Here is a 23,676-nt window from a genome sequence, read left to right as displayed (position 1 = left end):
TTACTCACAGATTTGCACACCGACTCTTGTTGCGTGACCTGGAGTGATGCTGGAAATGTGCTTTTCCAGTGGTGGATATGATGCTCAGTCATGTAAATAATTGATTTACTGGTTCACTCCTGTCACGCCATTTTGGATTTCATGCCTGTTTGTGCTCACAAAACATCACCAGGTGGGGTAATGAAGGTCCGGCCCCACCCACACAGCGAGCCTTAGTACCTTATCTTTAACCCAGCTTTTTTTTTGCTGTGGTGGTCGTCTCAATATCATTCTGCTTCCCAAGAGAGGATCTGATCCTCTGGTCAGACGCACTCAGACTCCAGCTGTCAGTGATGGTCCTTCTGCTCTGAGCTGGAGATCTGCTCTAACCAGAACCTACGGCAGGTGGAGGCCTGCTTCAGGGGCTGCTGTCAGTCGAGCTGAAGTTCGTCTGCAGGATGAGAGACTCACGAGAGAAGCATCACCAAGTACTCAGAAAACAGGAGTAATAATAAAAAATGTGTGAACCTGCTTCACTGTGCAGTCTTCATTTAGGGAAACGTTACTGTTTGCAGTTGTTAACTGAGAAAATACAAGTGATGCTGGTTATATTGTTCATCCAGCTGTCTGCACTCAGTGATGACAGTACTACGTGTAAATGTGCTGATTGTTGAAAATGTCAACGTCGCAGCGAGGAGACAAAAGGTTTTGATCCAAAGTGGGTCATCGCCTCTGCTGCCTCGGGGCAAGAACATGATTTGGGCACAAAGGAGACGGGACATCCTGATCGTTTCCATCTCTACACTTCAGAGGTAAAAAAAGAAAAGCAAATGTTCTATTTGTACTCGTATCTGACATTTTCTGTGTTACTCAGAAAAGAGTTACTTGGAGAGTCAGTTGTGGTGTCAGTGCAGCTTCCTGTGATTGGGTTTGTGAGTCTTTTAACATGTCCGTATACTTATGACTAAACAACAGGTCCTGGTGCCTGCTGTAAATCACAGCTGTGGAGGAAGCGAAACATCATTTCCATTTGAATAATAGCATAAAATGTCTTTAACAGATGACTTTTATCTTACAAAGGTAGACGCTAAAATTTGAATAAATAAAGTCCAAGATATGACGTGTTTACACAGGCTTCAGCTTTTTACACTTGTTTGGAAACTGCTGTTAGACAAATTTGCATTAGATTATGTGTTTGCAGATTTATTGGGTGGTCAGCGGTTATCTACTGCTGGCCACACTGTGAAAACACAGCTGATAAGGACTTATCTGCTGTTATGGTCAGTTTAACCCAGTGAACTGTGGGATATGCAGTCTTTTGTTTTCCTGTGTAAACGTTGACGGAGCCTCTCAGTATTCCTTTCTATGCTGTATACGTGAAAACAGCAAAGACGTCTGTAGCTCTGCTTTTTCCCAGCATGCACTTGTTTTATGAGGGTTACACAGACAGACGGATCTGTGCTCTTTAAGAGGAATCTTTGTTTGCTCCACTTCAGCGACGCTGAGGCGCCGTCATGATAATGATAATCTGTTTCTTCACATGTTTTTGTTTACATCCACCCTTCCCTCTCCGGTGATCCCTCCTCTCGTCATGTGTCTGCAGACTGCCGCTCTCCCGTTTTAAGCAGCCTTCTTGGCAGAGATTCGCATCGTTAGTGACAGCTGCTGTCATCACACACCTTCGCTTTTTCTGACCGGTAGCCTTTATAGAACAAAGCGTGTCCACATGTCTGTCTGTCCCCTCCAGGCTGTCCGTCGTTCTTATTTTAACGCACTTCTCTGCTGTCACCATGGAAACGGATGGTTGTGAGACGAGCCCATGCAGGCACACGTGTGGTTGTCCACACAAAGAGACTGTTAACATGTTTATGTTTGTTTTTTCCAGTCCATGCAGGGAGGGTGCCAGCACTTGTCTGTACATGAAGCTCACATAAGAGCAGGAGGGTGACTTTGCTCGTTTCTACTCCCCGATTGCTCTTCAGACACGTCAGATTTCTTCAATTCTTTCGACAGTGTCATGTAAGCTGAGGGGAAAAACATCTGCACTCGAGAGATGAAGCACGTCATTCAATAATTGCTTGTTGTTGTTGTTGTTTTGTTTGTTTGCTTATTAATATTTGACAGAGACGAGTACTACCACCCACCCCTTTGTGGATGTAAAACAACGGCACTTTTTTGCTAATCTTTGCGCTGTGTGATGTCAGAAGGGGGGGGGGGGGCTCTCTTGTAGCAGGGGTGTCCAACCCCAGGCCTCGAGGGTCCCGGTGTCCTGCAGGTTTTAGATGTGTCAGCTGATTTAAACGGCTAAATGACCTCCTCAACATGTCTTGAAGTTCTCCAGAGACCTGGGAATGACCTCATCATGTGATTCAGGTGTGCTGACCCAGGGTGAGATCTAAAACCTGCAGGTCACCGGCCTCTGACGCCTGGAGTTCCCCGCCCCTGTCTTATAGGGTCATCTCAGGTGCACAGACCCCACCCACCTGCTGTCTTGTTTGTGGGGACGAAGGAATGGAGGTAAAACCACTTATTTCAGTTATTATACAGTAGGCGTACTGAAGACCCTCACTGAGCCTCTGTATAAGATGATAAACTCTGGGAAGGTGACGTGTTGTGGCACTCGCCTCTTGTTTGTTAGAAATGAGCGTAATCCACGTTCTTATCGAACCTCCCTTAACGATGACGGCTGCCACATGATCAGCATGGGCAGACTTTATGATCAGTAAGTTACAGTCACTGGAGTTTGTGTGGATGACTAATCCGACTGCGTGTTCATGACTTTGCTGCTACTTTGTTAGAATCATCATTTTGATGTTTGCTGTCCTGTGTTCTGACTTGAAGTGACAGCTGATGATGAGTCCTGGGAATCAACACACCAAACAAGTCCAGCTGGACACCAGCGTGCAGCCTAAATTTAAAATGCACCTTAATGTTAGATCACGTAAAACCATTAGCACTAATGGCGCTGTCATTTTCTGCATCACTCTCATAACCATGTGGAAGGATGTTCCCTGTATGTGATCCTCAGTTTCTTAAATTTCTTTGTGGTTTTTTGGTTTTAGCTTCTTTTGTTAGAAACACTAAGACTGAACTGAAACTAAGTGTTATTGTATGAGGGGCGCGACGTAGGTCCCTCAGCAGAGGTTTTACAATACAAACAGAACTTTCTGGAAGCATTTTGCTCTCAGGCTTAAACATCCAGAGTCTCAGCAAACACAACGATGCCTCATAAAGCATCGATGCGTTGACCATCAGTATCGATTTTTTAAATGCGATTCATAGCAAACTAATTAATTGTCTTTTCTAGTGCAGCAATAAGCAGGCTGCTTGGCTTGTGTCTCACAGCTTTGGTTTCTTTGCGCCAGTCTCTCCTTTTTCTCTTCCTGCTTCCTCCACCAGTTTGTCTCACTTATCTCATTCCTCACTCATACCTTCGTGCTCTTAACAGCAGATCTGTTGGATAAAATCAACATTACTGCGCTCAGATGTTTTGGTTTTCCCCCTTCGGTAACTTACCTTGGGACAGCAGCGGCCCGTGTGTTACTGTGCATGTTATTCCTCTGAGGTCACTGGAAAATTCCATTCTAGCTCTTGATTGATGTTTCCTGAAAAACATGTTTATTTTTGAAAAGTCTGCATGCATCTCCCTGCACACTGTTTGACTGCACCACCTGCCGGGATGATTGACAGATTTATTGACTTACTAATAAACCGGCGCTCAGCTCTGAGTGCTGTGATAAATGTGCTGGTAGTTTAAGATTGTTGGTTTGCACACTGGTATGAATGGCATAAGTGTGAAGTGTTGATGCTGCATATTTTATTAATTCGTTTATTTTCATTCTAGTGCAGTGTGTACTGGCTGACTTTTGCAAACGTGCTTGATTTCATTGTGTAGATAAGTTGGGCAGAAATGGGGAAATCCTGCCTGTTTGACTGAAAGCAGAAGCAGAGAAGGAAAAGGGAATGAAACGGACACATGGGGCAAAGAGGAAGGAGGACTTCAAAGAAGCTGAAGTGCAGAAAAAGAAGGAAGTTTGATGTATAAAGTGGGTGTGATATTATATCTAAAGACCATTCACGTGTCCAACCGCAGGGAACAGTTGCACTTTCTGCCCTTACGAGGAGAGCATCTCGTGTCTCTGGAGGCACCCACCCATCCATCCATCCACCCACCCAATCATCCGCAGCATCCCTTCTCTCAGCACTGTTGCTGTGCAGGTTCCACAGAGGATGAAGCAGAGTCAGTGCAGGCGAAGGTTTCAGTGACAGTTGGTAACATGTCTACATTATGTAAGTTAATGGGTTAGCGGATCATCAGAAAATCAGATGCTAAGAACAAACGTGGCGTTTGTATCAACAAACCTCTGCAATAGATGAATTGTCTGCAAAAAAGTGTTATGTTGAACAAAAAGTGTTTGAGAAGCCCAACATTTGGGTGTCTGTGGAAGTATTTGCATGATGCATGTATTATATGTTCATTACCTCGCTGCCATATAAACGTGCATGAGCTTATTAGTGCGTGTGTGCACGTGAAGGCTGTAACTTATGATGCCCACTGTGTCATTTGTACAGTGACTAATTCTTATGATCGTCCAATAATAATGGCCCTGAATGCTCTGAGGTTCCAGTTCTCGTCCCAGCGACTTCGCCCTCGCCTGCAGAGTGCTAGCTGGAGCTGGAGGTCATCGCGTGATGAACGCAGTGAAACCACATCAGAAAAACGTCGAACAGTCGTGGGATGATATTAAACTGACTCGAGCTGCACAGCTGCTCCAATGAACTTCAAGAATAAAAAAAGCCTAACTGATCCCTTTTAAGCAATTATTAAATTAAGGTAAAAATAAGGTTCTAGTTCTTTGCACACAAACACTGGGGTATTATTTACACATGAATATTTGCTCCTGCCTAGATTAGCAGTCCACAAGCAGCCGGTCAGACCAGGATGAGCCACGTGGGGCCGTAAAACAAACATTTCAAGCACAACAGGAAATGTAGTAAGATGTAGTAACCGTCCACAGCGCAGCTTTACTGCTGCTGCATAATTCTCTCCAGTCAGGCCTCGCCATAATTTAAAAGTACTTTGTTGCGGTGTAACTATGAGAGGTACACATTTAGAAACAGCCGTGACAAATATTAGGTTCAAATGTGGAACAATTCGCTCTCAGCTCTCACAGATGAACGCTGAGCTCCAGGTGATCCTGGTCTTTTCTTTTGGTTGGACGCTGTGCTAGTTGACAGCACCATCTGTTTATTTTCTGCTCCCACCTTAAAGAGAATTACAGCATTGTGCAGCCGCAGCACGGCACAGGATGTTCAGTACCTCAGTAACCTGCAGACGGGCTAATCGGCTGCTTTTCTTTGGATATGACAGACGCGGTGTCGATTTCAGTGTTGAATAATTCAGAGGTGTGTTTTGTGATGCTGGAGGATTGTATTTGTCTGAAGGCTCGTGTGCATCAGCAGAAAAGAGTTATTTTGTTGGTTGATGTGGAAAGCTGATCCTCTGCCCGTTCAGTCGGCAGGTGTGCGACGTGCACGCAGTGACACACACCTGCACGTGCATTTTTAATGAGGAACTGTGCGTTTCCCTCGCTGGTATTAGTCGTGTCATTTTCTCTAAGTCCTTTTTTCCCTTTCTTGTTGTTACAGAGACACAAAGAAAGCGGATGATATAAACCGCAGCCTGACGTCCTCCACCAGAGAAGGTACATCACTCATGACCACAGCATGCTTCATGTTCGTACAGTCGGCACTCCAAGCTGCCGCTAAGACACGTCAGCCAGCAGCAACACTGTGGTTTAGATGATCTTAGGTAGCTGGGATCAGCCCGCGGTTGTTGTGTTAAGCCTCAGAAAGCTCCTCGTTCTCTGGGCTTTACAGCCAAACCTTCGTTTGGTAGTTACAGGATCTGAGGAGGACGTTCAGGTTTTCCAAAGGTATCTGTGCAACTTTGCAATGAACAAAGTTAGAAGAGAAAAATTGAAAAGGGTCAGTGCCTCCTTTAAACACCTCTGTGTAATTTCATAATTGAGTGTAGCATCTGTCAGTGGGAACTTCCCTTTTTTTATTTTTGTGTTTTTGAGGGTCGAACTTGTTGCCTGAATTTATTTATTCATCTAAAAAGGAAAAAATCACCAGTGAGCTCATGGTAGGTTTAAAGTACGTTTTTGAGACTGCCATGAAATATCTGTCAGTATTTTTATTTTATCTGTCATTTTTTTATTTGAAAGAATAAAGCTCCAACTCTACAAATAATTTGTGTTGCCAGTTTGCTCCGATCAGGATTTTCTTTCTGAGCACGTGTTGGTTGGGACTCCCCAGACGGCAGAGGAGGTCGTTTAACCAGAGAACTCATTTTGGTGCTTTAAGTGCATAGAATTAGCTTTAATTACAAAGCTTAAATAGCCTTGAGATGGCAGCACAGACTGCAGCAGCAATGCTTAAATTGAGATTAGAGCAGCAGAGTTTTGGTCTCTGAGAGCAGCACGTGTAGCACAAAGGTAGCTCATGTGTTAACACAAAAGATCTACTCACAGAACAACAGGCGTCACCATTTAGACATGCAGATTATGTTCAACAAATTGCATTTTTAATTTCTTCTCTCTTTTAGGGAAACCGCTTTAATCTCGAACTCACTTCATGATTTCTAGTTCCACTCTCAGCGTATTCTTCACTGAGTCGTCTCTTCACACGAGTTTCCACAGATACTCGATAACTGCCACTGAAAGAGGAAGAACACAACAAAACCGCCTTTATTAAAACAAGTGGAACATAAAGGAGTTGTGGTTATATCAAAGTTTGATTCCAGTAGCTCAAAACACCAAATGAATGTAATGTTACCTGAAGCGCAGACTGTAATAAGAAGCGTGCTGATGTGCACGTTAATACCTCACACCTCTCATAGACTGTATTTAAAGGATGGCTGGTGGAGTTTTAGATCCTGCATCTTGTCAGGGTGTCGATCGCGCGTCTGAGCGTTTCCACCATCGCCGCCATCTTGGTTGTGCAAAAAAAAAAAAAGGATGTGATGAGTAAAGATGGGTGTGAAACCACGTACTCACCGGCTGGTGGACTACTTGTCAACCACAAGTCCTTAGCTGTTGGGTGTGTGCTCTCGTGCCACCGATGATCATTCATTTTAAAACGTAGTATGATTAATATTTACAAAATAGACTTGTTTGTTTATTTAATGTGACCCACAACGTGTGACCGAGCCCATCAATTCTTGGAAAGGTGTTTAAAGGTCAACACAGAAAACCATAAACGTCCATCATCTCAACCTCAGCTCTCGACAGCAGCCTTCAGATGGAGTTCATGTTTAAGCTTCCTCCACACTGGCTTCATTTTCTGACCTGCAGTCTGCGGCTCACCCTTTTACACCATCTGTGGGCAACGGGAGCTAGCTAGGAGGGAGCTAGGAAGCTAATGCTAGCATCGTCACAGGCCCAAACACGATTTCTGTAAACACGCTGTAAACATTCGACCTGTGAGCCCCCTCCCCCCACCCTCTTCCCACTTGTGTCTCGAGTGAAACAAGACGCTCGCACAGACACTACTGTTGGTGTATTACTGGCCTACCTGTAGTACCAGGTGTTACCAAACAGCTCGAACTAAGAGACACAACCTCTGCCATAACTGTACCTAATGATCTGACAGTAAACATTACCCAGACGTGCTCTTTGTTGTGCAACCTGCCACTCGCTGGTGTAATTCAGTCCATAAACATAAAATGGTGACGCGGTCACATCCCATTTAGATGCGTCATTAAAGGACGCTGATTGGGTTTCGTTCAGATCGTCAGAGAAGATCAGTGACATCATGAGAGCGATATTTGACTGGTTTCACGCCTACAGTGTGTGCTGGTTTTTTATCATCTCATATTTACTTAATTGAACACAAAGTCCAATAATTCTCCTGTTTTTGTACAGTTTAAAAAAACTATACATGTGCCAGATGTTGTATTCAACTTTTAATACAATAGAATAAAACTTTAAATGAGGTCACCTTTATTATAGCTGTACTGTAGATAAAGTGATTGACTGGCTGTGTGAGTAGATGCACATGCATGAATCGCTCTCTGTAGGCCGTTAAAAGTGAGCTGGTGTAGTTTAGGAAGGAGAGCGTGTAACAGTGCACGAGAGCGTGTAACAGTGCACGAGAGCGTGTAACAGTGCACGAGAGCGTGTAACAGTGTGGCAGCCAGGTGCTGCAGAATGTCAGGGAGATGCAGCAACAGGTCAAATCCCCAAACATGTGCGGTAGGCTCAGCTTTGAGCCAAGGAACTGAAGCGACTCGTAGTGCAAAGACTTCAGAGAGGTACCGATCACAGTGATGCATGACGACTTTAGACCACGTGGTTGTTTCTTAAATGTTTGATCATCTTTTATTCCCAGTGCACACAAAATGAAAACAACCACAAACGTACTTGACTGGACCGTTTTATCTCAGAGGGGAAAAGTACTCTTCGCAGTCTTAAAGTCAGCTGTCAGTTTTAATGGTACCTGAGGGGTGGGGAGGTGGAGTCTTGCTGCAGATGAAGCAGCTGCGGACTCGTAGCCACAGGTTAGAGTCTGCCCTGAACAAATAAGGCTTGCACAGCAGCACATGTACCAGCATGACACGTCACAGTAGTTAGTGAATGTAGGCATACGTCAACACTGCCCCCTGCTGGTGCAACCCCGAGTCTGACTGCTCTGCATGAATTTAATAATCTGATGCGTTTTTAAGGTATATAATTTCCTCCCAATCAAAGGCTGTAGGAACAGTATGCAGCCTGTTATTATGCACACAGTTATATCTGAATTTATGACGAGCGCAGGATGTTGAAAAATAGCGGACAGCTTGCTGGAGGCTGTGCAGAGAAATGCAGTGTGACTATCATGTGCACGCTGCTGCACAGAGTCTCTATTGTTGCCACTTCACTCTCTGGCTTAAGTCGAGGGAAGTTGGCTGTTAATGTGTGAGAAAAGAAGACTCGTGTTTATCTTTACTGTGTAAAAATGCAAGTGTGCCAAATATACTAACACAGACTTTAAAATCATTTTTGCAGCAGCTAATTCAGTTTTTTAAAAATAAACAGGGTTACACTGTTCCTATCTGCATCTCTGTGCGTTCCTGACGTTATGCTGCTGTAGGTTTAGGCCCACTGTGATTACAGAGTTTGTGACCACCCGTCATAGCTGGGGGAGGGAGACTTTTCCCAGGAAATTGCTGCCCTTTGCCTCCAATAAAAGCTTTATAGAGTGTAACTGTAATTTAGGACTCTGCATTTGGCTGATTTCAGAGACGCCTGAATCCAAAAGAAAGGTCTGCATTTTCAGATCAGCTATCAAAGCTTGGTGCGTGGTTGGTTTCATTTCTGTCAAAGGGATGATGGACGGAAAGGTCGGCAGCAAGGATTCAATTTAGAAAATAAAAGGACAATAAGTTTTTCCCACCCTGCGCATGGTACAGTAAACATAGCCAAACCTTCAAGCAATGAAGTCGGCGTATACGTGAGCCAAGAGCGCAGACTTTAAGCTTAGCTGACTCCACCCACCTTGTATTTGAATCTTTTGTTTGCGAGGGGCAGCCAATCAGGAAGAAGAAGAGAAAGGGCATTAAAAACAAAAAGAACTTGACTAAGAGCAAATATTTGATTTTATTTTGTAAACTTTTGATTGATAGTTTTGTCTGTTTAGAAAGTTTTCACTGCAGGTAGTTAATTAAAAGGCCTGGTTGGTCTTCAGAGGCGCTGCTGTAAGGCAGCATCATTTAATATCCAGCTCCTGGTCTGAAATCAGCCACACTGAACGTGTTTTTGTGAAACTGTATGTACTGCTATCTGTTATGGTGACGACTCTTTTTAACCATCAGGTTTGCTGGAATGGGTAACCTGCTAAAAGTCCTAACAAGGGAAATAGAGAACTATCCACACTTTTTCCTGGACTTTGAAAGTAAGTGTGGCGGGGCAGTGGGACAAAAGCTGGATGGAGAAGGAGGTGTAGCCTGCTCTGCTCTTTCTTCTCTCTCCGTCAGCCTCTGCTCTCAATGACCAAACTGTGAAGGCGTCCTCTTATTCTCTCCTCTTTTTTCCTCGCCCCCCTCTTGGCTCGGTCGCGACCTCCCGCAGCATCGCCTCTGATCGCCCGTCGCTAATCAAACAACTTTCTTTTCTCCCTTTTTTCGGTGGCTCTTTAACATCACACATGCTCTTCCTCCTTTCTTTCTCCTTTCTCTCTCTTGCAGAAACCAAATGGGGAATCTATTAAAAGTGCTCACGTGCACAGAGTTTGAACAGGGGCCAAACTTTTTCCTTGATTTTGAAAGTGAGCGCAGCTTCTGCCTGTCCTCTTGCTCCCACGCTCTCCTTTCCCCTCAACCAGTCGTCCCTTTAGCCTCTCTGTAGCCGCTCCGGCTGGTCAGGGGTCAGACTGTTCAGCCGCTGTGAACCTTCCTCCATTGAATTTCTAATGTTATTAAAATTCATGATTAATTTCAGCCCTGCTTTAGAATAGGAACTCTTTTCTTTGTGTGCCAAGCAGAAGAGGAATGGATCTGACCCTTGACCTTTGCCGTCTGCTTTTACTAACTCGTCCGCATGCACCTCTTTGTGTTTGTGATACATTTCATGCACCCAAATGTGACATAATGTAAACATAATGTTTACACACACACACTACGCCTCCACAGTGGCATTTCAGCAGCTCGCACGCTGTAGCCAACCCCAGGCTTTGTTTATTCAGCAGAGAGGAAATGATAGGAGTGGAAGGTTTTTGAAATGCAAAGCAGCGCAGACAGAGTTTTAATGTCAGCGCTGCTCTATATTTAGACTCTCTGTGGTCATGATAACCAGCTCTCTATTCTGAGTCTTAGACGGGTCTGGCTAGGCTTGGAGAGTTTGCATTACCTCACACGTTTTTACAACTGAGCTGCCAGAGCTGAGATGAAGAAGCAGGGGTCATGGTGTCATAAATATGCATGCAGCAGGAGACTAAGAGCCGGTGAGCTCGTACGTACCTTAGACCTGATATTTGTTTCAGTCAGTCACGGCTGTCGCTCGAGCACGTACAAGCTACAGCACGCTTTGGATGACCCTGTGCAGGCACACTGACCTTTGACCCCCACACACACTCTGCCCATCTCTCATCTTTTACAGTCAAATATTCAAAATATCTGCCTTAATGTGAGCTGCCATATTCAGATACGTTTGTGTGTTATTGGCGTAAATGTGGCCTCGTTTGAAGCTCGAGGCTGCCGCGTGCATTCGGTCCGAGGTGCTGGAAGACGATGGAGCCAGTTTAGTGCTTTTCACTGCAGTGATTTGGCTTTTTGCAGTTAAAACCATTAAAGGCAGTTTTTGGTTTGACTGTAAAAGAGCTCAGTTGTATTGTCTGAAGTGATGTCCCTCACTCGAGTCGTGCTGCTGAACGTTTTTGTTTTGTCGGGTTTCCCATTTCAAACGAACGGCGAGTTCCGTTCTAGCAGCGAACGCGTTCAGCGAGCATGCTCGTTTCCTGCACTCGGTGCTAGCTTTCATTAACTAACACGGTTTCACATCAATATGGAAAAAATCCACTGAAGTTTGTCTGTAATTATACAAGAGTGTCATTTGTTGGCTTGTGTTCTGATATATGTTTGTGTTTAGATGCACAGCCGACAGACGGAGAGCGTGAGGTGTGGAACCAGGTGAATTCAGTCCTCCAGGAGTCTGAGAGCATCCTGGGTGGCCTGCAGTCGTACAAAGGGGCTGGCCAGGAGATCAGAGATGTAAGGAGAAGCGCAGAGACACGGCATGGCGAAGAATCCTGAGTGGAAATCTCTGGATTCGTTCCGTAATGCCAAACATGGCAGCTGTCCCGTCACTAACTCCCAAACCGTGTGAGCGAGTTACGATGTCGGACTGATGCAAGTTCGCGACAGCTTCAGCTGTGTTGTGGGAGCATTTCTACTCCTCACTGTTCTTGGCTTATTGTAATCACATTACACTTGAAGCAGACTTTAGTCACAGTAGTGTGCTGTGCATGCAGTATGGATGCACAGTCCCAGTGATCACTGACATCAAAGTTATGGCCTTTTCCTGCTCTCCTTCAGTAACCGAGCTCACAGCCGACCCACAACGTTTGCAGAAGCTCGTTACTAAACAGCTGACTGTGAATTCAATCAGCTGCACAGAATGAGCTGCAAGTCAAGTCCTTCATGCAAATTCTGACTGTAATCAGTCGCCTGGAGGGGGCAGCTTTGCTGTTGTTCACTTTGACTTCAATAGTCTGTGGTACAGAAGAACTGCATACATGGAAAAATATATAAAGCTGTAATAATAATGGACTTTTACTTAAGTGTAACTGTTTCATCTTTACAGCGACAGCAAGTGGAGAGACGCCTGCCACCACACGGCTCAAACTGCTGCGAATGCTTCTGTTATCATACAGAAAGCCCTGTTTACCATTTTAGATCTGTGTGCGTCGCTCCGTGCTGTTGGGATGCGTGTGACGGTTGACGAGTGTTTCTTTGGTTCCAGGCGATCCAAAACCCCAGCGATCACAGCCTGCAGGAGAAGGCGTGGAACTCCGTCTGCCCGCTGGTCATCAAACTCAAGAGGTTTTACAGCTTCTCCCTCAAACTAGGTGCTGAACAAACGCCTCCTTTCTGTTACTGAACAGGTTACGTTAAAGTCAAATTTCTCATCACATTTAAGATTGTGTGTGTTTGTGTGTACAGAGAAGGCTCTGCAGAGTTTGTTGGAGTCCCTGACGTGTCCGCCCCTCACGCCCACTCAGCACCTGGAGAGGGAGCAGGCGCTGGCCAAACAGTTCGCTGAGATCCTCCACTTCACTCTGCGCTTTGATGAGCTCAAGGTCTGTGGAAACACTCGAGCTAAACTCAGACGCACACACAGTCAGCCTTATCCCGATACCTCGTGTGTTGTACTGCACGGCTTTATCAAACGTGTGCGTGTGTGATGGCGAAATGATGACTGTCTCTTTGTTTTGCCGTAGATGAGGAATCCTGCCATCCAGAACGACTTCAGCTACTACAGAAGGACCATCAGCAGAAACCAGATAAACAACATGAACGTGAGTCTGGGGAAAAATCTTTTCCTGTTTTAGTCAGATTTGTGTCTGGAGGACGTACTCGGTCTAAAAGAGGGAGGAGTCAGGACGAGAACAAACTGATCAGATTAGTTTTTTCATCTAAACCTGGCAGCCTGATGTTGGCAGAGTAGGGCGCTTGTTTCTGCTCAGCAGTGGGAATAAACCTGAAGCCTCGTGGTTATTTCTGCACCCACAGCTGGACATAGAGAATGAAGTCAACAACGAGATGGCCAACAGGATGTCTCTGTTCTACGCGGAGGCCACACCCATGCTGAAAACACTCAGCAATGCAACCACAAGCTTTGTGACAGAGGTACGAGTCTAACACAGCCGGCGAGTTCCTCCTGGCTTTGATGATGCATTTCATCAAAGCAATATTTGTTGAGTCTGTCCTCATAAATGTGACACAAATATCAGCTTTTTTTTGTTTGGTCATTTCCAACTGATTGTTTTCCACAGTGGGTGGATCTGTCACAGTGGGTGGATCTGTCACAGTGGGTGGATCTGTCACAGTGGGTTGCAGGGCAACCTTCAAACATTATGTTTCAGCTCTTTAGTTTTCTGTGTCTGAGGCCAAACACAGAAACACGTTACTGTTATTGTCATCGTTGTCACTCACATTGTAACCGGAAGTATTTTTAATCCTAAACGTGGCGCATGAGAAACTTTCCATCAGGTCGACGCAGCGACTCGGATGGCGCGGAGGACACAGAGTTCCCACTGAAGTCTGAATCAAGCTTTAGAGTCAGCAGTTAACCAGACAACATGTCTGTGGACAGGTTCAAACGTCTCTACTGTCGAGTGACCGATGCTGCCTCTTAAACTCATTTAGCCAATCTGACCGCGCCATCAGATTACTATGTAGGTCAGTGTTGTCTCTGCCCTCTCCTAGTTTAGTCCACCATGAACAGGCAGTGATTCGTATCGAGCTTTTTCACTCTCAGCTAACACACACACACGCGCGCACACACACACACACACACACACACACACACACACACACACACACACACACACAGGCTGGATGGACGTTTCACGGGTCCTTGACTCTCAGGATCTTACCTGAGGAGAAACCACAGCAGCTACAGATGGAGCCACAGACCTTCAGCTGTAGACGAGCTTCTCTGAATACTGAGCCACAGCTTTGATCTTTCAAATGACAAAAAAACACTACATGTGGCACTTTAGTTACTTTATCTTTAGTTACTTTATCTTTCTGTGAATGATTTTCTTTTGTTGTTAAGCTGAAGAGCAGCAGATTGATGGCCACAGGTCAATGCCTAAAGTTCCTCTTTTATTTCAGGACAACGAGGTTCAAAGTTCCTTTTTGCGCTTGTTTTTCAGAAATTTAACTTCAGGTCTAAAATTATTTTACCCATCAGCCTTTGTAATGAAAACATGTGACTTTGTTCAGAACAAGACGCTTCCACTGGAGAACACAACAGACTGTCTCAGCACCATGGCCAGCGTCTGTAAAGTCATGCTTGAGACGCCGTGAGTCTCTCACACACACACACACACACACACACACACACACACACACACACACACACACACACACACACGTAAATCATTAAACTTTCCTGATCCTCCTCTTGTGTGCGTGCAGAGAGTATTCAAGTCGTTTCAGCAGTGAGGACACGCTCTTGTTTTGCATGAGGGTCATGGTTGGAGTCATCATTCTGTATGACCACGTCCACCCCAACGGCGCCTTCAACAAGTCCTCCAAGATAGATGTAAGACACACACACACACACACACACACACACACACACACACACACAGTATTGTAAGTCATTGCTGACATCATTGATTTGTCTTCAGATGAAAGGCTGCATAAAGGTCCTGAAGGACCAGCCAGCAGACAACGTAGAAGGTCTCCTGAATGCACTCAAGTAGGTTCACAGCTCGCCTTTGGATGCCGAGTTTTCCTGTGTGGGTTTGATTCTGGTTGTATGTAAGATTCTGACTCATGCTATGGACCAATTTTGGCTGTGAAAGTTATGAGAGGTTGTACGTGTGCCTGCCGAGGTAAAGCCGAACTGTAACCATGTCCACACAGTTACCTTAAAAAACCACCTGCTGAAAGCAAATATCCGGTTGGACGTGGCCTGGTCTTTGCAAAAGGGAGCTGGCAGGTGTGTGATGTCACACTGGGTTGGTTGGTACAGGTGATAGTCTGGTGTATTTGAAGCCAGCGAGCAGGTTTAGGTGGCTGCACACGTCTCCAGCTACCTTATCATCTAACCCAGCGTCCCCGACCAGTTTATGTCCGATGATATTTTCACAGACCGGACTTTAAGGTGTCGCGGATAAATACAACAAAATAAACCAGTACCAAAAAAAAGATTTATTCATAACACCCAACAATAAAAACACTAAAAACCCATAAATTTCACACCTGAGCCTCAACTCTGGCGTCCGGATTCCCAACGAATCACGGACCGGTGCTGGCCCGGGGGTTGGGACCGCTGGTCTAAACCACAGCAGTGTGAACGTGTCTGAGGAGCACAGTTTCCTGAACCGTGGGAAGTTTCCTGACCTGATTCTCACAGAACTGTCCAAACTGCACATGTGAAAATGGCTTTTGTGTTTGTCAGCAAGAATTCCTTTGGAGCTTCTTTATGCGGCCTCGATGTTTTCATTGGTGCACTAACGTCCACTCCCACTCCTTTTTCTCCTCAGATTCACCACAAAACACCTGAATGACGAGACCACTCCGAAGAACATCCGGACGATGCTCCAGTAATATTCCTTCTCTCTTATATAAATATATATATAAATAGATATGAAGAGGATCACTGCTCTGACCTCAGATAAGATGTATATGTTTACATTATTTAAAGAGTCGATGTTAATACTTTTGTGTATTTGCATAGTGATTCCCTCCAAGTTACTGAAGCCTGCAGATCATGTACACACTGTGCAAAAAGAAAGAAGCTTCACATAATTGCCTCGAGCGGTCAGAGCACAAATGATGGTTGCCTATCAGCCTCACATGTGCTGAGCTTTGCGAGCAGCGCTCACAAATAAAGATCCCAGGCAGCAGGAAAACGTCCTTTAAAATGTACTTTTTCAATTTTCTATTTGGAACTGTGGCCATCAAACTGTTTCTCCTCAAATCCAGACAGACGCTGAAGATATTTCATCTTCGCGTGTGTCGGCTCGCGCACAATGAGACGCACAATCATTCTAATCGTTTGTGTCGCCGTGAAGGGCTGAAGACTACAGCAGGGGGCGATGTTTCACTAAGAGCACCTTGGTGTGTTCTCTCTCTTTTCTGTGTTCAAACTCCAGCAGCCTTTGAATTAAACCCACTGTGAACATGAAACCGGACTTTGCACGTCCAGTGAGATCCAGCGTGTCAAAGCTGAGGGGTGCGACTGATGAGAAGTCGGTGAAAGACGTCACCGAACCCGCCGCGTTTTACTCAGTCGTGTTTGACTTGCGTGACAATAATTGTGTTTTTTCCGTCTTCTGAGTGACTTTTAATCTGCGAGGCTTTGCTGTTGAACTTTCTTTAAAAGAAAAGCCAAAAATGTCTTTAATTTTCTGAATAAATTCTGTTTTCTTCTGTTTTCCACTTTTGTTTTTGAGTCTCTTTGAGGAAAGAATTGAGTAACATTTCTCCTGGACTGGGAGGGGAAATGTGTCCAGATTGTTTTTATATGGTTTTTGATCATGTGTAAACTCATAGTCTTCTGAGCAATTCCAAGACTCACGCCTGAGAAACTCAAATGAAACATCGGAGTGTAAGGTTGTTGTCACTGATCACGGCCTGTAGCTCGTTCTTCTGCTGTCGTTTTAGAAGAACGGTTCTCTCTGATTTTGGGGGGTTTTGTTTCGAGCCTGCTCACAGTCGGTTGGACAATCTGTGCTTTAATTTTAGTTTTAGTTCATTTGTAATGTCATCTGATCACCGGTGCATCAGGACAGCACGTCTATTATACGAAGCAATGAATGCTCGTGCACAGCAGTCAACTTTTACTTTGTTTTTGTTCAACTGCTGTACGCTCTGTTGTTTGAGCCTTTTTACAACGCGACCTAATTACAGTAATAACTGTGTCATCCACGAGTGACGATTAACCCCTGTGGTGTCTGTGGCTCATTGCGAAGCGCCACATTTGCCTTAAAAGCTGCCGCAGGCCGACACGTGTTAGGACGTAACCTGTGAAACATCCACAGTTTTACTTTATTTTGAATCCAAAAGCCATAAATACACTCCTGGTCTTTAACATTCATCCTCTGATTAGTTAACAGTAAATTAACACAGTCTTTCATATAAGTTTCTTTCTCTTGTATTTAGTAATATATATATATACATACATTTTGGAGGCCATGTTTATATGCAACGAGTGAAAGCTCGTTTGAAGCCGGCTGTGCGTATGAGAGTGATATTTCATATCTGACTGAAGTGGATTTTTTTTATTATTATTAATAAAAAAATGACATTGTCTGTCATAATTGATGTACACGAGGCTTCCCTCTTTGCCCAACATATGCTGTGTGTTGACAAGTTGTTTTGAATACTGATCAAAATCAGTTACTTTGTCTCAAACTGACATTTACTGTTACATATTTCTGGAGTTCAGACTCACTGGTGTTAGAAATGGCTTTGCTGTGTTGTTGCATATTGACTGGGACGTGTGGACTGGATAATAAAGGTGGTACATTTCTTACACACACCGTTTGTTTTGGCGTTCTTGTGTTACAGCTGATTATAACTCAGCAATTTTAAACTGAAGTGTTCATGTTAGAAGTATTAAAACGTCTGTATATAAAATGCAGCTGTTTTGATGCTTTAAGTTTTTCAGATTTTAAAGTCTTGTTGTTTTTAAATTTGGGTAAATATTTGGACAAACGTGCGAGCTAATGAGGTCACTTTACCATTAAGTAGCTCGTCTCATTAGCATGGTGCATTTGTAATGTGCTGATCTGGGCTAGCAAAAAGTAGACTTTAAATATATTGGTGTCCATTATTATCAGCACCCGAAGACCTGCTGGAGTCATAAAATCATCAGGAAATTATTAATTGTTGTAATTAATCAAGTGCGGATAGGCTCAATTTTTTTTTGTAGACTCTTACAGGGTTGGGGGGCGGGGTTCTAAGTTAATTTGCCCATCCCGTCTGTTAACACAGTACTAATACAGAAATACGTTAGAATTACTGTCTACAAATGGGTGACATTGTCTCTTTGTCATTTCTCTTGTAGAATTAAATGTCAAATATTTTTCCTAATGATCCATCTGTCTACATCTAGTCAGGGTTACACACTGCATGTGCAGAAAGATTGAAGCTCCAGGTCTTGAGGTTGCAGACTGTACTTCTGTTTTCCTCCAGGAGGGGGCGATCTACTTCTTCTCTTGCGAATGTGATGCAGACGCGGTCCAGGGCTGAACCTCAAACAGGGGTGCACCTACAGTCAGCAAATACAGTTTTTAAGACTGGTAACACCTGCACCACTTCTCACACACACTGTTCCTCCTCTGCTTCTCAGACTCTTTGCAGCTTTTGTTGGTGTCATCTTTCAGTGCTGATTGTACACTGTGGACAGGCTTAAATCAATCAAATTATATCACACCAGTACACCACAGATCAGAGCTACACACAATATAGATTCTTTAGGATTTTATAAATCCACCCCTCCCTTGATTCTGGAGTTTAAGAAACATCTGCTTAATTATTTGCTTTTTAAAAAAAACAAGATTCGTTTGTTCGCCTTCATAAACTGAAGAATCAGTTCTGAGCATTTTCCATTCTTAAGCTACATTTTATCCACTCAGTGTTTCTTCTGCTACGAAGCAGACCTCTTATGTTACGTTATATTCCACAATTGTTAGGCTAAAGCAAAACATGCCCTGTATGAGACCTAAATAACTTTTTATACAAGCGCACAAAGAGTATATTAATATTTTGCAGTACAGAGTAAATGATTAATCTCCTCTCAGCATTTGGGAGCGAAACTGCACGCAGTCACTTTCCTGCAGAAGCTTTTGAACCTACAGTTTGTCCTGAGGGGGTTTCTTGTTGATGTGGAGTTACATCATACTCAGCCCAGAGGAACAGCAGGAACTGTGAAAACTTACTGGGAACGCTCCTGTGTGAACGCTGGAACGCCCTGAGCCCTTCCACACTCAGCCGAGGCACCGGCGTCCTCGCCGGCTTCGGACGGATCCCGGCGTTCCACTGGGATAAGTGGAGAAGGCGCTCAGCAGACTCCCCAGTGACGGGGTGATCAGCGATACTGTGCGATGTCCATGTGGGGTGAGTTTGTGTCTGATCATGAGGAAGACTGTGGGGTCTGCTGCTGGAGCTGAGGAACATCTGAAAGAAGAGATGTGACCTCATAGTAACACAGTCTAAGTGTGGTATGCTGTATAGTGCAAACCCAGATCTTAAATAAATATACAGTAATTCCACCAAGGCCTGAATATTAGATGCAGCAGTGTCCTCTATTTCACCCTCTCCTCCACCCTTCCCTCAAACACCATCATCAGCATAATTTGCCTCCCGCTGTGCAAACGCTGTTCCATAATGCATGATGACTGCTGGATGCAGTCTCCAGAGATTTGTCTCCGTTTATTATCTCCCTGTGATTAAGACAAGGAGGTCACAGCCATATGGCACTGATGATGAATGGGGAGTGGTTTACCAGCGATTTGGCTTTGCGTAGTTTATAATTTGCTTCAGAGAGTGTTTTCTTTTTCCCATCATCTGCCTTTGATGTGTTAGTGCAGCAGGTGGAGGCGCTGTTGTTTCTCATCTGCCTGGAGAAAGACAGCAGAGTCAGTAAAGGGGAACGATCATGCATGATAATGACATCAGTTTATCTGCAAGTGAACGCTGTGGTGAAACCGCTCAGCCCTCAGACAGTTGTGAGGCAGAAATCGCCCCACCCACCACCTGTTCAAACCTTCTGATGGGGCAGCCAATAAGATGAAAGTCAAAAACTGAGAATCATGAAAAATTACTGAAATGCAAATTAATTAATCAACTATTAAGTCCAGGCAACACCTGCTGACTCTTGCACTGCCACTCTAAGGTGAGTTGCAAAGGGTTCCTCCACGAGCTCTAAATAAATTAAAATGCCCTCCTGCAATATCCTGGTCTTTGGGTTCTCCCAGACCTGAAAAACACTGTGATGAAAGCACGGTGTGAAGAAAAACCTCTGATGCTACCCTCTCTCCACAAGCAAGTCTAAAATTTCCCGGACGAGCCCCCAAATATGACATAACCCAGCTCAAACGTTTCTAGTTCCTTTGTGGATATAATGTTGATATAATAAATATTGGTCCCCATTTGAACCATAAACAAGGACAAAGCAGTTTGTGCTTTAGAGGATGTCTACTCTATGACTGATAAGTTTCTTTCACATATTATGTCTGGTTAAAAAACACCGAGGCATTCATTGAGCTGTCAGAGCTCTATGTGTTGTTAATGTCCATCATTTATATCCATTTTGGCAGATGGCTTGGTTCTGCTGTAGGTCTCTTCCTGTTGAATGGGAACTTTTTCTCTCCACAGACGCCTGGTGCATGCTAACAGGACACTGTTTGGGATTTATAATATTTTAATGCCAAATGCACCTGTTCTTATAGCACTTTTCTACTCTGAGCAATCAAAGCACTTTTTCCCCACTATTCTATTTCTCTCTGCAATTTAAACACATTCATACGCCAACGGATGCACTACAGAGCATCTTAGGGTTAGTGTCGTGCCCAAGGATATTTGGCAGACTGGAGCAGACGGGGCTCAAACCACCAACCTTCCAATTAGTAGGTGACCCACTCTACCACCTGAGCTACAGCCACTGTGGGGCCGTCACTATAAAGAACCTTAAAGCCTCATTAATGCCAGACGTGATTCAGCAAATGTTCCCTGCCGTCTTACGCTCTCAGCGCCTGTTCGATGGGGTCCAGATTGTCCAGGTAGTTGAAGCGCAGTGTGTCTTTGGGACGTCTGTCAGAGTCTCTCCATGGTGGGGGTGCACCTGGCTGCTTCTCCTGTCTCAGTCTTGTGCTGGAGCTGCTTCCAGGTTGCTGCTTGGTGGATGCTGGACACTCCTCCAACCTGATGGCTGCTATTTCTGACGGCTCTTTGTGACCACGGCTTGCTGCTGCGACATCTGAAACCACAAACTGCTGCTGCGATGAAGCACCCTGGGAAAAAAGGGTCTTTTATTTTGTTTTGATTTTTGAAAGCTAGATTTTAATGTTATTTTGTGTTATCGAGTTGTTAAACAAAGGTAGGATAATTGTTTAAATCTCTTCGGGATCTCCTAACCTGCAGGACGCTCAGCCGCAGCTCCTGGACTGTCTGGATGTAGTGTCTCTTCCAGACGCCCTGTTCGAATGGTGTCGGGGAGGAGCTGAGGAGCCAGCCGAGCCTCAGACACTTGGGCATCCACAGCTGGTCCAGCTCCACAATGCTCTTCCACTGCCAGCTCACCTGCGCATGGAGGATCGAATCATTCATTTACCAGACTTCTTCACAAGAACAAGGGTCAAAACTTTACGTCACTCCCCATAAATGAATCCACGTGTACCTGGGCACATCGACAGAGGCTGCGTGGGTCCAGGAAGGAGAAGAGATACAGGGAGAGGGCTCTGGGGAGCAGGCAGGTGAAGTCTGCGGCCTGCAGGGGGAGCTGTCTGCTCACACTGAGGCTCAGGAACCTGAGCTGCTCCACTGAACAGCTCAACACCAAGTCCTGCAGCACCGCCTTCCTCTGACTGTCAGACCACCTGTCAAACTGGTAAAGACATGAAAGAATACAGCAGAAAAGCAGTGAGCACAGCATGGTTTCTAACTGCTAGCTGGATTTGTGTGGGCTTCAGCTCACGCTGGGATCACTGTAAGGGCGCATTAGGTGCTTCTTCATTCATCTGCTCACACATACCCACTTTGCTAGAAGGCTTCGTCTCTCTTCAAACACCTACAATGAGACAACAGTGACAAAGGTTAACAACTATAGTATCCAAAGTATTCAGTTTTAAAGTTTTTAGTTGTTTAATCTTTCGAGGAACTTGGTATTTATGGAAGACCAACACCGTCAAACAGAAAACAAGGAAATGAGCCAATGTCGTTCAAGCTTCCACACTAAAGCAAAGCCAGCCCGGTGTTGTTCTGACAGTGAGGGCAGTCACAGCCTGCTGCTGATCCACAAATAATCAGAAGCTCAGCTCACAAAACACTTTTAATGACAGCGCCTTTGTTTACATAATGAAGCAGGACCAGGACCAATGAAGTGACCAATGCAACCAGTACACAGATGCAAATAAATTAATGAATGCATTTCATTAAAAGGAATTTCTTTAAAATAACTATAAAGTAAAAAAACAAATATTTGCAAATTAATTTAGATATTGTTGCCTGTCTAGATCATCCACGGACATTATTATGATTTCCTGCTTTGTGACTGTGTTTACTAAACACATTATATGTTAAAAAAAAATTAAATCAAATTGCCGGCATAAACAGGAAGCAATAATTTAAAGAAAAATTAAAATCTAAGGCTTATTTATTTAAATAATTAGTCATTAAGAAAAATTAGCTTCATATAAACTGAATGTATGCCAATAAAGTAAATTCAATTTAGATGTAATCAAATTATTTTATTGTGGATAATTTTGGGGGGTTTCAAGAGTGCGTCAGGCAAACACCTGGTCCTGCAAGCACAGGCTGAAACAGACATAAATCTTACTGCAGCGAAGGGAACATTTAAAAAGAAGCTGAGAGTCGCTTGACTCCACTGTTAGAGCTGTTTTATGTACTCAGGTCTGTACTTTTGTGTCCCCCTTTTCTACTTCACCAGCTTTAACACAGACATTTACATTTTGTCACGTCCATCAAAAGATGTAGTTAGTTTTACTTTCTACGACACTGCTGTACATCTTATAAAAGTTACTGAAACTATTAACAGCCACCCTTTGGCTGACGGCACAGTTTCAGTGTGAGCTGATGTGACCTTGCTGTTGGCCCGCGGGTTGTTCAGAGGAGTCCAGGTGCTCCGTTTGGTCTGCGTCTTCGAACAGCTTGCAAAAGATCTTGCTGCAAGTGCCATCACAGAGTGCGTCAACAAAGATGATGCTCTAGGATACAAAAACAGTAACTGCTACTCAGGTATGTGTTGCTTTTCCTCACATTGTGTTCATGTGTGTACATGAAGCAGGAGTGCCTAATAGTTCCATGTTTTTAAAATCCAGCCAACACTAACACCGTCCTGCGGTGTTTCACTCACCCGCAGCTCCTCAGCTCGCAGAAAGAAATCCAGCTCCAAACTCACTTTGTAGGTGCGCGCTCGGCCTTGGTGCCCACACACTTCTTTCTCCTACTTCCCCGTGGATAGTTTACTTGTTTCCATAGTAACCGTGAGTGTAGGCTCTCCTGCTTGTCACAGCCTGTGACACACATGGAGGCGGTGATGTGGGTGTCGCTGCAGAGAAAAGCAGAGTGTGCGGGCCTCCCTCGCTCTAATGATGACAAACGTGGTGCAGAAGTCCTGACACTGCAGTTACTATAAAGACCATCGCATTGGCTGACACAGCAACAGAAAAACAAAGCATTATTATTGACTGTCGCAGCAGCAGAACCAGCAGTAATAAGCCCGGACAAACGAATCT

At 44.5% G+C, this 23,676-nt stretch overlaps 2 protein-coding genes across 4 annotated transcripts in view; one reads left to right on the top strand and one right to left on the bottom strand.

Annotated features, from left to right (window-relative positions):
• Window positions 1-17,715, top strand: part of fam49a (family with sequence similarity 49 member A) — a 33,140-nt gene extending 15,425 nt beyond the window's left edge. Inside the window, exons 2-12 of one of the 3 annotated variants that reach the window (XM_085372101.1) lie at window positions 5,629-5,684; window positions 10,208-10,287; window positions 11,607-11,728; window positions 12,480-12,585; window positions 12,680-12,816; window positions 12,958-13,035; window positions 13,250-13,366; window positions 14,468-14,547; window positions 14,663-14,789; window positions 14,878-14,948; window positions 15,739-17,715. In XM_085372101.1, coding sequence (XP_085228227.1) covers window positions 10,215-10,287; window positions 11,607-11,728; window positions 12,480-12,585; window positions 12,680-12,816; window positions 12,958-13,035; window positions 13,250-13,366; window positions 14,468-14,547; window positions 14,663-14,789; window positions 14,878-14,948; window positions 15,739-15,802 — 975 coding nt within the window. In that variant the 5' untranslated portion in view covers window positions 5,629-5,684; window positions 10,208-10,214 and the 3' untranslated portion in view covers window positions 15,803-17,715. Of the gene's footprint in view, window positions 1-5,628; window positions 5,685-9,835; window positions 9,916-10,207; window positions 10,288-11,606; window positions 11,838-12,479; window positions 12,586-12,679; window positions 12,817-12,957; window positions 13,036-13,249; window positions 13,367-14,467; window positions 14,548-14,662; window positions 14,790-14,877; window positions 14,949-15,738 lie in introns of those variants that run through there. The other 2 variants (XM_085372102.1, XM_085372103.1) reach the window with 2 other exon arrangements.
• Window positions 17,716-18,405: 690 nt separating this feature from the next.
• On the bottom strand, window positions 18,406-23,117 carry fbxo16 (F-box protein 16). Its single transcript, XM_085373293.1, has 8 exons — window positions 23,022-23,117; window positions 21,954-21,989; window positions 21,600-21,806; window positions 21,338-21,502; window positions 20,945-21,213; window positions 19,707-19,821; window positions 19,141-19,378; window positions 18,406-18,470 (listed from the first exon to the last, which is right to left on the bottom strand). Exons 1-8 carry the CDS (start codon window positions 23,115-23,117, stop codon window positions 18,406-18,408), a joined length of 1,191 nt encoding a protein of 396 aa, XP_085229419.1.
• Window positions 23,118-23,676: the final 559 nt, after the last annotated feature.

Source organism: Diplotaxodon limnothrissa, linkage group LG15 (assembly GCF_057381915.1).
Source record: "Diplotaxodon limnothrissa isolate DT_005_m linkage group LG15, D_limnothrissa_male_GT1.1, whole genome shotgun sequence".
Lineage (NCBI taxonomy): Eukaryota > Metazoa > Chordata > Actinopteri > Cichliformes > Cichlidae > Diplotaxodon > Diplotaxodon limnothrissa.
This window is presented reverse-complemented; position numbering and strand designations above follow the sequence as displayed.